This window comes from Zerene cesonia, unplaced genomic scaffold, assembly GCF_012273895.1.
Source record: "Zerene cesonia ecotype Mississippi unplaced genomic scaffold, Zerene_cesonia_1.1 Zces_u003, whole genome shotgun sequence".
In the NCBI taxonomy this organism is placed as follows: Eukaryota; Metazoa; Arthropoda; class Insecta; order Lepidoptera; family Pieridae; genus Zerene; species Zerene cesonia.
The window spans coordinates 2,499,055-2,514,716 of NW_024045133.1; the positions used below are offsets into that span (position 1 = coordinate 2,499,055).

General features: G+C 37.2%; 2 protein-coding genes across 3 annotated transcripts in view; one reads left to right on the top strand and one right to left on the bottom strand.

Moving 5' to 3' along the window:
* Positions 1 to 10,191, top strand: part of LOC119838510 (tubulin beta chain-like) — a 26,193-nt gene extending 16,002 nt beyond the window's left edge. The window contains exons 6-13 of one of the 2 annotated variants that reach the window (XM_038364475.1): positions 1,341 to 1,468; positions 3,472 to 3,639; positions 4,549 to 4,663; positions 5,361 to 5,431; positions 6,301 to 6,440; positions 7,181 to 7,340; positions 9,105 to 9,206; positions 10,018 to 10,191. In XM_038364475.1, coding sequence (XP_038220403.1) covers positions 1,341 to 1,468; positions 3,472 to 3,639; positions 4,549 to 4,663; positions 5,361 to 5,431; positions 6,301 to 6,440; positions 7,181 to 7,340; positions 9,105 to 9,206; positions 10,018 to 10,107 — 974 coding nt within the window. In that variant the 3' untranslated portion in view covers positions 10,108 to 10,191. The remainder of the gene's footprint in view (positions 1 to 1,340; positions 1,469 to 3,471; positions 3,640 to 4,548; positions 4,664 to 5,360; positions 5,432 to 6,300; positions 6,441 to 7,180; positions 7,341 to 9,104; positions 9,207 to 10,017) is intronic. The other variant, XM_038364474.1, reaches the window with a different exon arrangement.
* A 2,627-nt stretch (positions 10,192 to 12,818) lies between these two features.
* LOC119838493 (zinc finger protein 658-like) overlaps positions 12,819 to 15,662 on the bottom strand; it is a 16,276-nt gene continuing 13,432 nt past the window's right edge. Inside the window, exons 13-15 of the mRNA XM_038364445.1 lie at positions 15,348 to 15,548; positions 14,113 to 14,253; positions 12,819 to 13,110 (exon numbers count right to left, since the gene is read on the bottom strand). Coding sequence (XP_038220373.1) covers positions 12,976 to 13,110; positions 14,113 to 14,253; positions 15,348 to 15,548 — 477 coding nt within the window. The 3' untranslated portion in view covers positions 12,819 to 12,975. The remainder of the gene's footprint in view (positions 13,111 to 14,112; positions 14,254 to 15,347; positions 15,549 to 15,662) is intronic.

Below are 15,662 nucleotides of genomic sequence, written 5' to 3' on the forward strand. Positions count from 1 at the left end.
AAAGATTGATAAATAAGTAGTATTAAAATGGGATATATAAAAACAAAAATAATAATAATACTTATAAAATCAACTTAAAAATAGAAATAAATAAAAGTATAAACAATAAATAAATAAGATAATAAAAAAAAAATTATTATAATAAAATAAAACTAGCAAATAAATTCAATTAAACAATAATACTAAAAATAACAATATATCAAAGTTTATCCTTTACCCATCAGTTACCTTGATATTAGATATTACGGTAACAATAATCAGTAGATACTAAACATTAATAAGCACTCCTTAGGTCAAATTGATTCAACGTAAGGTTGCCTGGAAGATATCGCTTTTCAACGATAAAGCCGCCTGATGTACTGCTCTTCTATGCTTTTATTTCTCTTTTGTTTATTTATATATATGAGTGTATTAAAGTATTTATTTATTTATATTATACCTATTTCCAAAAATGCTTTTTTTTCTACTTCAAAAAGTTTTCATTAGAAAAGTGTGTTTTTTTATTTAAAAAATGTAACTAAAATTTCTCCGTTATCTTACTTTATTTTATACTTTTGATCTTTCTTATTTCTATATTACTCTAATTTCATATTAATTTTCAACCGACTTCAAAAAATAGGTTATCTATTCGACTGTATTTTTTCGCTTTGTTACCTGAGAAATTTCGACTGAGTGATTTTTTATGATTATTATTTCATTTGACCGCCACCTTGGTACAGCGGTTAACGCGTGAGCGTAGAACCGAGGGGTCCCGGGTTCAATTCCCAGTGGGGACGCACAAAAAAAAATATGTCTCGGTCTGGCAGGACACAGAGGGATGATCACCTACTTGTTGACAAAGAAAATTGATCACTTAAACAGATGTCATCGCCCCATACCCCACTAGGGGACACGGGACTTAACTTTTATTTCATTTGACAGCTGCCTTCCGTGCTGTCTCATAAAATTTGGTCTAGTTCAGGCAATTTGTAGGCGCTTTAGTATTTGAAATTAGTTACGTTAATTTGTTTTGTATTTTTACTATTATCTCATATTCGTTTAATTTTTATTGATTTAACGTACATAACCTTGAACTTTAAGTAATGTCCCATGTCCCCAAGTGGGGTATGGAGCAGATGATATACATCTTTCACTGATCGATTTTCGTTACGGACAAGTAGGTGATCAGCCTTCTTTGTCCTGCCAGATCTAGACATTTTGTGAGTCCCCATCGGGAATTGAACCCAGGACCCCCGGGTTCTACGCTCAAGCTTTAACCACTGTACATCTTGAACTTTAACCTTTAATACATATTTTTCCTACTACTTTTTAAGTTCACCCGTAAAATCTCTCGTTTCCAGGGTTCCAACTAGCCCACTCCCTGGGTGGTGGTACCGGTTCTGGCATGGGCACTCTGCTGCTCAGCAAGATCCGAGAGGAGTTTCCGGATAGGATCATGAGCACCTTCAGCGTGGTGCCTTCGCCCAAGGTATGGCAGGGTCTGGGGGTTCGTATATTGTACGATACCATCATCATTCTCATAATATGTGCATTTAATCACGATTTTTGACTTCGCCTGTATGTTTGTATATAACCGAGTCCGTTTGACTCGGACACATTTATTTTACTAGCGGTCCGCTCGGTCTTTGCCCATTGTACATATATAGCCTTTAGCCTTCCTCAATAAATGACCTATCTAACACTGAAAGTATTTTCCAAATCGGACCAGTAGTTTCTAATTTAGCGCGTTAAACAAACAGGCTCTCCAGCTTATATATATTAGCATAGATAACAAAGATTCTAATATACAAATAACACAGTTTATTATTTATAAATAGTATGGTATTTGCAGATTTCAATTCCTTCATCAATAGATAGAGATCATTCATCCCTACTAATATCATAAATGCGAAAGTAACTCTGTCTATATGTTACGCTTTCACGCCTAAACCACTGAACCGATTTTGACAAAATTTAGTATGAAGATGGAACTGAACTTGGGAAAGGACAAAGGATACTGTTTATTGCGAAAAAAGGGTAGAAAGGGTTGAAAGACGGGATGAAAGCTTGTATGAAAGTTCGTTATTGTCAAACCGATTTTGATGAAACTTGGTATGATGATGGAGCTAAACGTGGGAAAGAACAAACCATACTTTTTATGCGAAGAAAATACTCCTTACCATGTAGCGCGATATAAGCGAATTCTACGCGGGCGAAGCCGCGGGCGAAAAGCTAGTCGATAAATAATCGCGAAAAACTATAATATAGTGTCACACACCCTAACACTCACACCAACCTATAATTCTTGTACTTTGCTAAAAAGAAAGCTATACAGTTTCTTAATTAATGACTAACTCACTGACTGACGCCTCCTTGGTACAGTGGTAAACACGTGAGCGTAGAACCGAGGGGTCCTGGGTTCGATTCCCGGTGGGGACAATAAAAAAAAAGGTATCGGTCTGGCAGGACACAGAAGGCTGATCACCTACTTGTCCATAAAGAAAATCGAAACACATGTATATCATCACAGTGAAACAGATGTATATCATCTGCCCCATACCCCAGTAAGGGGACACGGGACTTCACTTACTTAACTCACTGACTGTCCTAAATTGCTGCCTGATTGGCTTTAACCGCACCACTATTCAGCGTCAGACCAACACCTGGCACAAGCTGAACTAGATCCTTTTTGGCGGTACTGTCGGACACGCTATTATTATACTTTTTTTTGCTATTATTATTTACTTTTTTTTTATTCAATAAAAAGAAAATTTACAGCTATAAGTACAATTGTAGTAAAATGAAAAAAAAAGAGAATAAGGCCAATTACAAGTTTTCACATGTATTCGTTTTACGTTTCATTGTGCATTATAATGTAATTAAACGTCGTTTGAATTATAATCGCGCAGATGCAATGCTTGAAAAAGGCATTAGCCATATGTTTTTTATTATTGTTTTATTATTTTTTTTATTTCATCTGTGTTTTTGTGTTTCGTGTCACATTGCCGCCAAATAAATGATTTTTTCTTCCTTTCTATTCTTATTGTAGTATCTCTAATTACAAAAAAGGTCAATTTCTAAACAGCTATATTTCTTTCTATCTGTCCTAAATTACTGCCTTTTTGGCTTTAACCAACCTAATATTCTTATTGTAGTATGCCCTAACTAAGAAGAGAGAAAATACAGTTAGTATTTTCTTGTGTTTGACTTTACGCGAGTATTATACATTTAGAAATTAAAGACTATTTAACGGATTATAAACGCGATATATTCATTATATTATTAACCCGACGTTTCGAACACTTTACAGCGAGCATGGTCACGGGGAGACTGATAATATAACGTATAAATCGCGTTTAAAATCCGTTATTAACTTTAATTTCTCAAAATACAGTTTCTAAATAAATAACTTCCTATCTGGCGCGGTGTCCCCAAAGAGTTTTCCAAAAACAAGAGTCGCCTAAATAAATAAACAAATAAATATCTTCCCAGGTCTCGGAAGTTGTGCTGGAGCCATACAACGCAACGCTATCGGTTCACCAACTTGTCGAAAACACGGATATGTCGTTCTGTATAGACAACGAGGCTCTATACAACATCTGCTTCCGGACTCTGAGGCTGAGCAGCCCCACTTATGGTGATTTGAACCATTTGATTTCGGTGAGTAAAAGTTAAATTCTGTGGTGCTTTCATCATCATCAGCCCAGACATGTTCCCACTGCTGGGACACGGGCCTCCTATGAGGGTTCAGGCCATACGCACTGGGCCAGCCAGTGGTGGATACCACGCTGGCCCAGTGCGGGTTGTCAGATGTCGCATGTCGTCGAACTTTTGATTCTCGGACATGCTTCCTCACGATGTTTTCCTTCACCTTTTTAAACAGTGGTTATGTTATCCACATGTGCAGATAAATTGAAAAATCAATTTATTTCCTGCACACTCGCCCGGTCTCGAACCCCGACTTATCGATTTTGAAGTCCGAGATTCTCACCACTGAGCCACCACTGCTTAATTAATAAATAAATTTGCTTGTGGTGCTTTGGGAAGTTTTGTTTATTTTACTTGGCAACGAAAGAGGAATATTTTGCTATCTTTTTTATAGTTTACTAGCTTTTGGCCGCGATCACGCGTTAAATTCAGAGTAGTTTCATAGATGGCCTCGTGATCAAAAATGAATTTTTGTGGAGCAAATTTTTATCCCCTATTTTATCTTCTTGGGAGTAAGATTTATAAAAATCTTTTCGTATCAAATGCCTAGATCATAGTGACTATCTGCTAGCCAAATTTCATTCCGATCGGTTCAGTAGTTTGGGCTGTACGTTAATAGATCAGTTTTTTTATAACTTTAGACACGGATTAACGCCTTCACAAATTACTTATTGAATACATATATACTTATATTCATAGATAAGTACATAATACTTCATTATTATGTACTAATCTATGAATTAATCAATAAATAATACTTTATGGTTCTCCAAAAATTACACAGTTTCGAGGGACAGAAGGAAGGCCTTAAAACGTACAGAAGGTAACTATATATTCAATAGAAAAATCACATGTTTCCAGATGACCATGTCAGGCGTGACGACGTGCCTGCGTTTCCCTGGCCAGCTGAACGCCGACCTTCGCAAGCTGGCTGTGAATATGGTGCCTTTCCCGAGATTGCATTTCTTCATGCCTGGTTAGTATTCCCTAAAATTTCTTTAAGCACTTCCACCTGACGTCCCAAAAGCTTTAAGTTTTCAACCGATTCGTGATTCTTTTTGCGTTTGATTGCCCTATCATGTTAACATTTGGTCTCATTTTAGAATATGGAGAGATAACTCAACCAGTGTTATTTTATTTAAACAGTTTCATTTTTAAATGTAAACAAGCTGGAGGCCAATATCCTGATCTCATCCTTGCCAGTCCCTTCCTTTATTTCCGTCAATCCTTTCCTTATCCTTTACTCCTTAAAATCGGGCAACGCATTTATAACACTACTTCTGCTTGGTTCACGGGCGGTGGTGATCGCTTAGCATCAGACGAACCACCAGCTCAGCTGCCCGCTATGACATAAATAAGAAACAATAAGTTTTACGTCGTGACAACACAAAATTAGCTATTGTGTTGGATTATATCCCAAACTCATATCTATACTAATATTATAAAGCTGAAGACTTTGTTTGTTTGTTTGAACGCACTATTCTCAGGAACTACTGGTCCGATTTGAAACATTCTTTCAGTGTTATATAGCCCAATTATTAAGGCAGGCTATAAGCTATATATGTACCACGGGCAAAGCCGGGGTGGACTGCTAGTCAAATAAATACCAGATTATCTAATTTTATTGCTTAAATTACTGCGCATTGTTTTGATGATATAATTTATTTTCACAGGGTTCGCTCCACTAACAGCGAGGAACTCTTTCGACTACAGACCTCAGAACGTGTCTGAACTCATGAGTCAAGTAAGTAACTTGTTGTTCGTCGTTGCAGCCTTTTAGGACGTCCACTGTTGGACACAGACCTGCCCCAAAGATTTCCTAAACGACCGATCACCAGCGGCCTGAGTCCAGCCGCTCCTTACCACTTTAATCAGGTCGTCCGTCCATCTTGTTGACGTCGGGAGTGGTAGTCGTAGTTTCGGTGATTCTAAGCACCCCCCGCCCCGCCGTGAAGTAACTTGAAGCGCTGTGTCGCTTTATAGATTAAGGATGGGGGAGTAAATACCGCTGCTAGATTCCCGAAGGACTAACCTTCTAAGGAAATCTAGTATAGGGCTGACTGATCACAGCTACACCATCTACTGGTGTACATGAGAAGATGTATAACTATTTAATAGATACAAAGACAAATGGCAAGCATTTTTTTTATTAGTGTACTGATTGAGAAATTAAACATACTTTTTAGCTTCACCTGCATGCTGGTAACCGACTCCTTTTAATTCGATTTTAATCTGTTTTAAACGGACGGATTTAATTCCGACATTGTGCGTTGATCGGTGGCAATACAATACAATTTCAAAATTCTATGGAACTGTTTATATTATATTAACTAACGAGCAAGTATTATGATATGCCAGATATATGTTATCCTCATATGTATTCGAAGTTGAGAAATTTTGAAAGAACAGAAAAAAAACATTATCACGATCAGTTTTTTTCTTTTCTTTAAAAATTTCTCGGAGTTCACATTGGTTAACAATAATATAGTCCACACAAGTCGCCAAACAATTGGCATACAAATTTTATATTTAAAATAGTAAGCGTAGATAGAGCTAGTACATAAAAAATATATGAATAAATATAAACATTGCATAAACTATTAAACCTTTCAGATGTTTAACCCGGGCAACATGATGACCGCGTGCGACCCGCGTCACGGGCGCTACCTGACCGTGGCGACCATGTTCCGTGGTCACATGTCCATGCGGGAGGTCGACGAACAGATTCTGGCTATACAGAACAAGAATTCTTCGTGAGTAGTTTAGGCTAAGTAGTATAATATATGAACTGAGTAGTCGTAGTTGAATTGTGATGAATTGACGGCAGTCTGAATTGAATGGTGATGAATTAACGGTAGTCGGAGTTGAATTGTGATGAATTAACGGTAGTCGGAGTTGAATTGTGATGAATTAACGGTAGTCGGAGTTGAATTGTGATGAAAGAAAGAAAGAAAGAAACATGTATTCGGTTCCACATGAAAAAATAAAAACAATACAATTAATACACAAAACACAATGAAATAAAGAAAAACTTAAGGAGACATAAAGTGGAGCCAAATGAGATAGCCACTCAGTCTACGCAGCAACGTAGTTGCCACACTGATTTTCAGCGGCCACCCTCTGTGACAGTTGGAGCGGCAGGACATACTCATATATTAACTTCATAAATACACAACAAAGATAAACATATATAAATGATTAGAGAGAAAAAATAATCTTAACATATATAAATCTCGTGTCACAATGTTTGTCCTCAATGGACTCCTAAACCACTTAACCGATTATAATAAAATTCGCACACCATGTGCAGTTCGATCCAACTTGAGAGATAGGATAGTTTATATTATGGCAATTACGATAAATTACTAGGTCCCCGCGCGGAGCCGGGGCGTGCAGCTAGTATACATATATATTCACATTTAAAGTAGTAACATAATAGATTAATAAACAATTAGATGATACATAAATAAATATAAATGTGTTACCATTACAGATACTTCGTAGAATGGATCCCGAATAACCTCAAGGTGGCGGTGTGTGACGTGCCGCCAGCCGGGCTCAAAATGGCCGCCACGTTCATTGGCAACACCACGGCCATACAAGAGATATTCAAGCGCATATCAGAACAGTTCACAGCTATGTTCAGGAGACGGGTAAGTTTATGCTTGGCTTAATTTGTCGATACATATATTGTTAATGGTGAATGATGTGATGAAATGGTGATGAGATAACGGTGAAGGAAAACATCGTGAGGAAACTGATATGTCCGAGAATTAAAAAGAGGTTCGATGACATGTGACTGCCAACCCGCACTTGGCCAGCGTGATGGATTATGGCCTGAACCTTCATAGGAGGCCTGTGTCCCAGCAGTGGGAACATATATGGGCTAATGATCCTTCTTTAATGTTTTCACAGTTATCGATAAAATTTACACGTTCCAGCGAATCTCTCTTAAATTCAATAGAAATTAAGGTAAATAACTATGATAATACTGATAATACTGCGTTTACAGTTGTAGATGTAGGCTTTACCCCAGAAAAGCAATTCAAAAGTCAGGTAATTGCCCGACTCGGCGAGGGAGCGAGACAACATTCATTCGCGAGAGTTAAAGAGAAGACACAAACGGCGGATGTCTTAAAATAGAATATTGTTAGAGTATTATCCATTCTTTTCTACATCTATATATATAAAAATGAAACCTATTTTCCTTGGTCACGGCATCACGCATGAATGGCTGGACCGATTTCACTAATTCTTTTTTTGTTGTGTTTGTTATTATTAGGATAAGGTTCTTACGGAAAAAAATATTAAGAAAATCTCTCAGAAATATTGAAAAATGTACATTTAATTCTGCATATTTAAAAAAAACTCGAGTAACAAATGTCAATGTCATTCACAACCATAGATTATATTTATATAAGGAGTTGAAATAGGGAGATGAAAACGAAATAACCGAATACCACGCGGGCGAAGCCGCGGGCGGAAAGCTAGTCTACTATACAAATATAACTCGTTTTGGGAACGCCGGTTTAAATAGCTGTCAAATTTAGTATTTTACACAGATACTAAGTAGATGCAACTCGATACACGCGCTACGCCTTCGCGAGCTTCATTGACACAATTTTAAGTTGAGAAATTTTGTCACGAGGCGGGATTCGAACCCGCGTTTTTTGCCAAACCGTAGCAATAATGCTACGGTTTTTGTATTCTTTCAAAATGTCTCATTTATAAAGCATTTCAATGCTATAAAACTAAAAATTAAACAATTCTAAATTTCTAATTATAATGCGATCCAACCATATTATTGACTGCTCTTTCGATCCAAATTAAGAGTAGTATCGACTTAGCGCCATATTGTGACGTCACGACCGGTCATTTAAATCGAATAATTGTTTAAATTTAGCAATAACGTTCGTATTTAAGTCTAAAGTGTTAGGCAAAATAAATTGAACCGTTATTTATATGTAGCAAAAACGGGTCATATTTTTCAATTAAGTGTTAATGACTAGCTGCGCCTCGCTGTTTCACCCGCTTAAGTCCGTATCCCATAGGAATATCGGGATACAAAGTTGCCTATGTGTTATTCCAGTTGTCCAGCTATCTACCAAATTTCATTGCAATCGGTTCAGTAGTTTTTACGTAAAAGAGTAACATACAGCCACACTTGCAAACTAAAAAACATGTAAAGGTTATGAGACAAGATACTGATTTTACGGCCGCTTTTACGGGGTAAGGGATAAGGAAAAGTTTAACGACTGGAAAAAAGGAATGGACTGGGAAGGGTGAGGAAAAGGAAATTGGAAATGAATGTTGCTATATAACTTGTTCTCGCAAAGGAGGCCTGTGTCCCAGCAGTGGGAACATATATGGGCTGATGATGATGATGATGATGATGATATAACTTATGTTTGTTCCAGGCTTTCCTCCACTGGTACACAGGCGAGGGTATGGACGAAATGGAGTTCACAGAAGCTTCTAGTAATATGAATGATTTGATATCCGAGTATCAACAGTATCAGGTGAGTCTGTGTTGAGGTTAGAATATTAGAATTTTATCTATACTAATATTATAAAGCTGAAGAGTTTGTTTGTTTGAACGCACTAATCTCGGGAAACACTGGTCCGATTTGAAAAATTCCTTCAGTGTTAGATAGCCCATTTATTGAGGAAGGTTATAGGCTATATACCACGGTCGAAGCCGGGGCGGACCGCTAGTATATTATACTAGCTGACCCGGCAAACGCTGTTCTGCCTCTCTCTTATCAATTAAGGGTATGAAAAATAGATGTAGGCCGATTATTAAACCTACCCGATATGCACACAAAATTTCATTGAAATCGACCCAGTCGTTTCGTAGGAGTATGGTAACTAACATAGTAATACGCGAATTTTATATATATTATAGAGATTATATGTGTAAGAGATTTTCAATAAATATCTCCATGATCAACTTTTTGATATAAGAAAAAAAAAAAATGTTATTGTTTATTAGATGAATATAGAATGAATAGCATATATATAGTACTAGTTGCGCCCCGCGGTTTCACCCGCGTAAGTCCGTATCCCGTAGGAATATCGGAATAAAAAGTTGCCTATATGTTATTCCAGCTGCCCAGCTGTCTTCGTACCAAATTGCATTACAACCGGTTCAGTAGTTTTTGCGCGAAAGAGCAACAAACACACACATCCTTGCAAACTTTCGCATTTATAATATTAGTAGGATTAATATCGCCACAAGCTCTGTTCTGTTTAATTTCGATGTTTATCATATAAAGAATTTGTTATCAGCAAATTACAATATATTTATAACTTTCATATATATTTTCACAGGACGCCCAAGTTGATGATGAAGAAATCGAATTAGATGATGAAGAAATAGATCCACCACACAATACCAGCGCCATGGTTGACATGGATTAAACAATAAACAATTTAAAAACATTCCAAATATCACTGCCGATCTATTACTCTATTAATGCAATAGACAATTTAAAAAGCAGACCTAATAATAAAATAAATAAAAAAAGATTACACTCTTTTTACATACATTTCTGTCCTGTTCTTACTCTAAGTTAAAACATTATGGTATTTTTATGCGTATTGGTGTTATTTTCATAATTTTATAAGGGTATGACAAAATAATATAATTAAACTGTTCTTTTTTCGATTACGTATTGCGATCCTTCCGTATTTGTTGACAGATAACTAAATATTTTGTAATCTAACATTTATTATTTTGGCGGGAGCTTTAAATATTATTTTACGAAAATGATTCATTTTGCTTTTAATTAACTTAACAGATAAGCCAAAAAAATATTAATTCACCATTTTGTTCATAAAGAAAATTAAGTTATTGCTCGTGTTTTAATTTGTGTTACTAATTTCGACATCTTATTTGTTACCATACTAAAAATTGTTTTTTTTTTTTTTGATATTAGTCCATTCGATCCAAAGAAATATATTTGGTGATAATTTCCCTATTGTGTTAAATTAGTAGGTATCATTTTTATGAATGCTAGTTAAAGTTTGTATTGACATAGTCTTTATTGTTTTAAAAAAGTAACATAAACTGTAATGCATGAATTTAATAAGTATTGTAGTGAAATGTAGAACTAATTTTAATCATTTTGATAATAAACCTTTTGTTATACTAATTTATTGTTATTTATTGTTATTATATTTACAAATTAAATACTTTTTAACGGATTTTAAACGCGATTTATTCATTATATTATCCGTATTTAGACTCCCCGTGGATATCTGTGACCACGCTCGCTGTAAAGTGTTCGAAACGTTGGGTTAATAATATATGTAAAATAATACAATGAATAAATCGCGTTTAAAATCCGTTAAAAATTTTAAATTCTTAATGTATAATACTCGCGTTATTATATTTTCTCAGGCCAGTATGTTCTTTTATGTGTATTAAGATTAACGCCATCTGTTAATGAGGTTTTATGAAATTAATTTCAAATATGGGAAGTATATTTTAAATTTATAATAATATTTAAATTTTTATTTTGTAAGTACCATTCAAGTTTGCATATTTAAATAATGTTGTATACAAGTCAAAAAATTGGTATTTATTCTTTTTTTCTACATTTCTGACTTCAAGCAATTAAAGAGGTATTTTTAAAAATTCCTCTAATGTCTAAATAGAAGTTCATTTATAGAGTACTAACTCGACCTCGCGGATTATTTTCGTAACTCACGTTTAGAAAGTGATCTTCATGGATGAAGGTTTTGCTCTTGAGTGCGTCTTGCGCCAGGTTATGTTTTGTACGAGGTTATGTTTTGCAAACACAAGGCCATGTTTTGTAACGGGTTATGGTTTGTAGTAGGTTATGTTTTGTACCAGGTTTTGTTTTGCTAAACACAAGGTTAGGTTTGTGCCAAGTTTTGTTTTGAGCCAGGTTAGGTTTTGCATATACAAGGCTATGTTTTGTAACGGGTTATATTTTGTAGTAGGTTATGTTTTACAAAACACAGGGTTATGTTTTGCTAAACACATGTTAAACAAAATGAAACTAAATAATAAATCATACAAAATTATTTATTCCACCCAATACAAACTCACTTAAACTCATGCAATAATTTATGCAACTCCTCTCATACATTAATGCATTCTACTCTTACATGTCTACTTAATGGTTAATGCGCAACTGCTGTACCGATTATGGTGAAAAATTTGTGAAAATATAGCAAAAATCTATATTCTATACATAATTAGCATTAACATATAATAGGAAACACTATGTCATATACGTTTTATTAAAAAAGCGATTCCCAATTTTCCATTGTGGGGTTTGCTTCCACCAATATTATAAATACTAGAGTATGTTTATTTGTCTTTCTTTCACGTCGCAACCGAGTGATTCTATGATGTAAATTTTGTATATGTACATAGTTTGGAGGCTAGATTGACATAGGCTACTTTTTACCGCGAGAACATCTCATTCTCAGCTCCATTGCCGACTGTAATATAAAAAAAAACGTACAAGTAAAGAGAGCATATGTCGGTCATATGTTTTTGTAAGGCGACTAAAGATTCATGCCTAATTCGGAAACCACGCAAGACCGTACTGAAATAGTGGTCCATAGAGGCGTGACGATATTCCATTTTTGGTCAATTTCTGGATTAATATGGTCATTTGATTTCGTCCGACAACTTCATCCTGAACTTTTGGACAGTTTACAAGTGAGAAAGAAATAAAAGAAAGAAAGAAACATTCGGCTCCAAATGAAAAAATAAAAACAATAGAATTAATACACAAAACACAATGAAATAAAGAAAAACTTAAGGAGACATAAAGTGGAGCCAAATGAGATAGCCACTCAGTCTACGCAGCAACGTAGTTGCCACACTGATTTTTAGTGCCCCCCTCTGTGACAGTTGGAGCGGTAAGTGTTGGCATAGTGCTGAATACTGTTTCATGGCCCTCTGTCCAAATAAACAGGCCTGCCGGTGACACATTTTTTCACCAGCCATTGGTCTTAATGTATCGAAGACATTTCGCTTGCGCAATTCAGAGGAACGTGTCGATACAGAAGAGAATACAACTTTTCCACTTCTTCTATCGGGCCCCGAGCACCCTAGTAGACTGGTCTCCGGATCTCCCCCCCCCCTTTTCGATTGTTTTCCACCCTCCCTTCCCCCACAACGATTGACTGATAAATCCTTTTTGCATACCAATAACGGTTGATTTAATTTCGCTCTTACATTACATTTTAATACAAAATTATTGCTCGATCTAGATTATAAATTAATCGATTTTTATGTATAATAAATCACATTTTTAAATTATAATACATAGGTTTGTCTATAATGGAGTTCATTTCGGCTAACTTCGGGTCACACGGCGCCCATATCGCTTGTCCTGCGTCCATTTCGTTCGGCATTGAGGCCGGATTCTGTGGTGGACCCTGAAATTTACCATATAAATAAATAAGATGCTAATAAAAATCGAAAAATGATGAAAAATAAACTATTTATGCAGTTATATATGGGATTTATTATTAGTAAATTTAGAAATTTAGAAATTTATTACAAATCGCTATGAATGTAGGCTACATTTTTCCATCCTCATCCCCAACCTATCTCCTCCTATCTCCCTCTATCTACCTCCACATCCACCTCCATCCCCTATTCCCATTCTCAACATCAACTCCAAGTCTAATACTATTTCTAATCTCAATCTCATTCACTCACTCACTAACAAATCCTCTCAAACCAATAAAACTTATGGTATTTTAGGTCGTCGTTTCAGCCTTTTAAGACGTCCACTGTTAGACATAGGCCTCCCCCAAAAGATTTCCAGAACGACCGACCACCACCTCACAAGCGCCCTGAGTCCAGCGGCTCCATGCCACTTTAATCAAGTATTTTAGGTAGTTTCGGAAAAATAATATATAATAAGAATACCATAAACGATAATAACACTGCTTGTTAAAGTTTAAGAGTGTAGAAATTCTACGTATATAATGCCAACTGGAGTTGTTTTTTGGGCGTTATGATTAAATGTTAAACTAGCTGCGCTCCGCGGTTTCATCCGCGTAAGTCCGTATCCCGTAGGAATAACGGGATAAAAAGTTGCCTATATGTTATTCCAGTTGTCCAGCTGTCTATGTACCAAATTTAATTGCAAAAGATTCAGTACTTTTTGCGTGGAAGAGCAACAAACACACACACATCCTTGCAAACTTTCGCATTTATAATATTAGAAGGAATGATATCGCACACATATGCATTATTCAATTGTATAATATGCACACAAGCACGTAAAGACATCGCACTCTCTTTTTGGGCAATAGAATTAGGCAAGAAGTTGCCCATATATGGAACTAATTGCTCCTCCCCACCCGTATCTACATCCCCATCCCCATCAACCGATACATCCTCATCCCCAATTCAATCCCGATCCTCACCTTCTCCCTCCTCTTTCCCCTGCTCCGCTTCGGCCACGGCTTCTTGAGGTGCACGTAAGTGATGTGAGCGCGCTTCTCACTCGCGTGCTTGAACGACTTCCCGCACATCTCGCATTTGTAGGGGCGGAGGCCTGTGTGTATCTGTGGTAAATGGGATATATAATTTAGAAATTAAACACTCTTTAACGGATTTTGCGTGTGGTCACGGTCACCACGCTCGCTGTAAAGTGTTCGAAACGTCGGGTTAATAATATGATGAATAAATCGCGTTTAAAATCCGTTAAAAAAGTCTTTAATTTCAAAGTGTATAATACTCGCGTAAAATCAAACACAAGAAAATAATATGATATACTAGCTGCGACCCGCGGTACCACCAGCGTAAGTCCGTAGGAATATCGGGACAAAAAGTAGCCTTTATGTTATTCCAGTTGTCCAGCTACCTACGTACCAAATTTCATTGCAATCGGATCAGTAGTTTTTGCGTGAAAGAGCAAGAAACGCACACACATCCTTACAAACTTTCGCATTTATAATATTATTAGGAAAGTAGGATGATGTTATGGGAACTAAATAAAAAAAAACGAAACAAGAATCATTCCGAATCCGATCAGACGTACTTGAGATCATAAGTGGTACAGCAAACAAGTTTCACAACACATAATGTCGCTCGCATTACCATTACACATTGCCCAACTACTCTGTAGACTTAACACCACATAGAGCTGACATTTGAATAAATGAATGATATTTCATTGTACTGTGTGGGAGTCGAGCATGCTTCGGCACGAATTGGGCTAGCTCGCACCGGGGAAGTACCACACCCTCACAGAAAACCGGCGTGAAATAATAGCTTGCTATTGTGATTCGCACGGTGAGTGGGGGAGCCGGAGGCCTACTTCCTTCTCCTCGCCCTTCCTAGTCCATTTCTTCTTTCTAATCATCAATCCTTTCCTTATCCCTTATTTCTTAAAAGCGGGCAGCACATTCTCAGAGGTCTGAGCCCCTGCGAATGTTCATGGGCGGTGGTGATCGTTTACCATCAGGCGAACCACCAGCTCAGTTGCCCGCTATGACATAAAAAAAAAGAAAAAAAAACACACACACACACACCAAAAGCAAATAATACAAAGTACAGAATAAAAATACACATCGCACAATAGGCGACCTTATGGCTACGGAGCCGCAAGGTCTGGCCGGCATGCGTGCACACATCCCCCCCGCCCCCGAGCACTCACGAACATGTGCCGCTGGCAGTTGCTGTGCGTGCTGAAGCTCTTGCCGCAGAGCGCGCACGCGTAGGCGGCGCGCGGCGCGCTGTGCACGCGCGCGTGCGCCACGAGCCGCTGCCGCATGCGGAACGCCTTGCCGCACAGCGCGCACGCGAACGGCCGCTCGCCCGTGTGCACCCAGCGGTGGTCCTTCAGCAGCGCCTGGCTCTGCGGATGGACCACCGTCAGTCGAATGTCGCGTGAAACGAATGCAAGAGGCACATCAGCCGAAGCGAGAAACGTCAGTGGCATATCAGTCAGAGTGACATATGATAGGGGTAT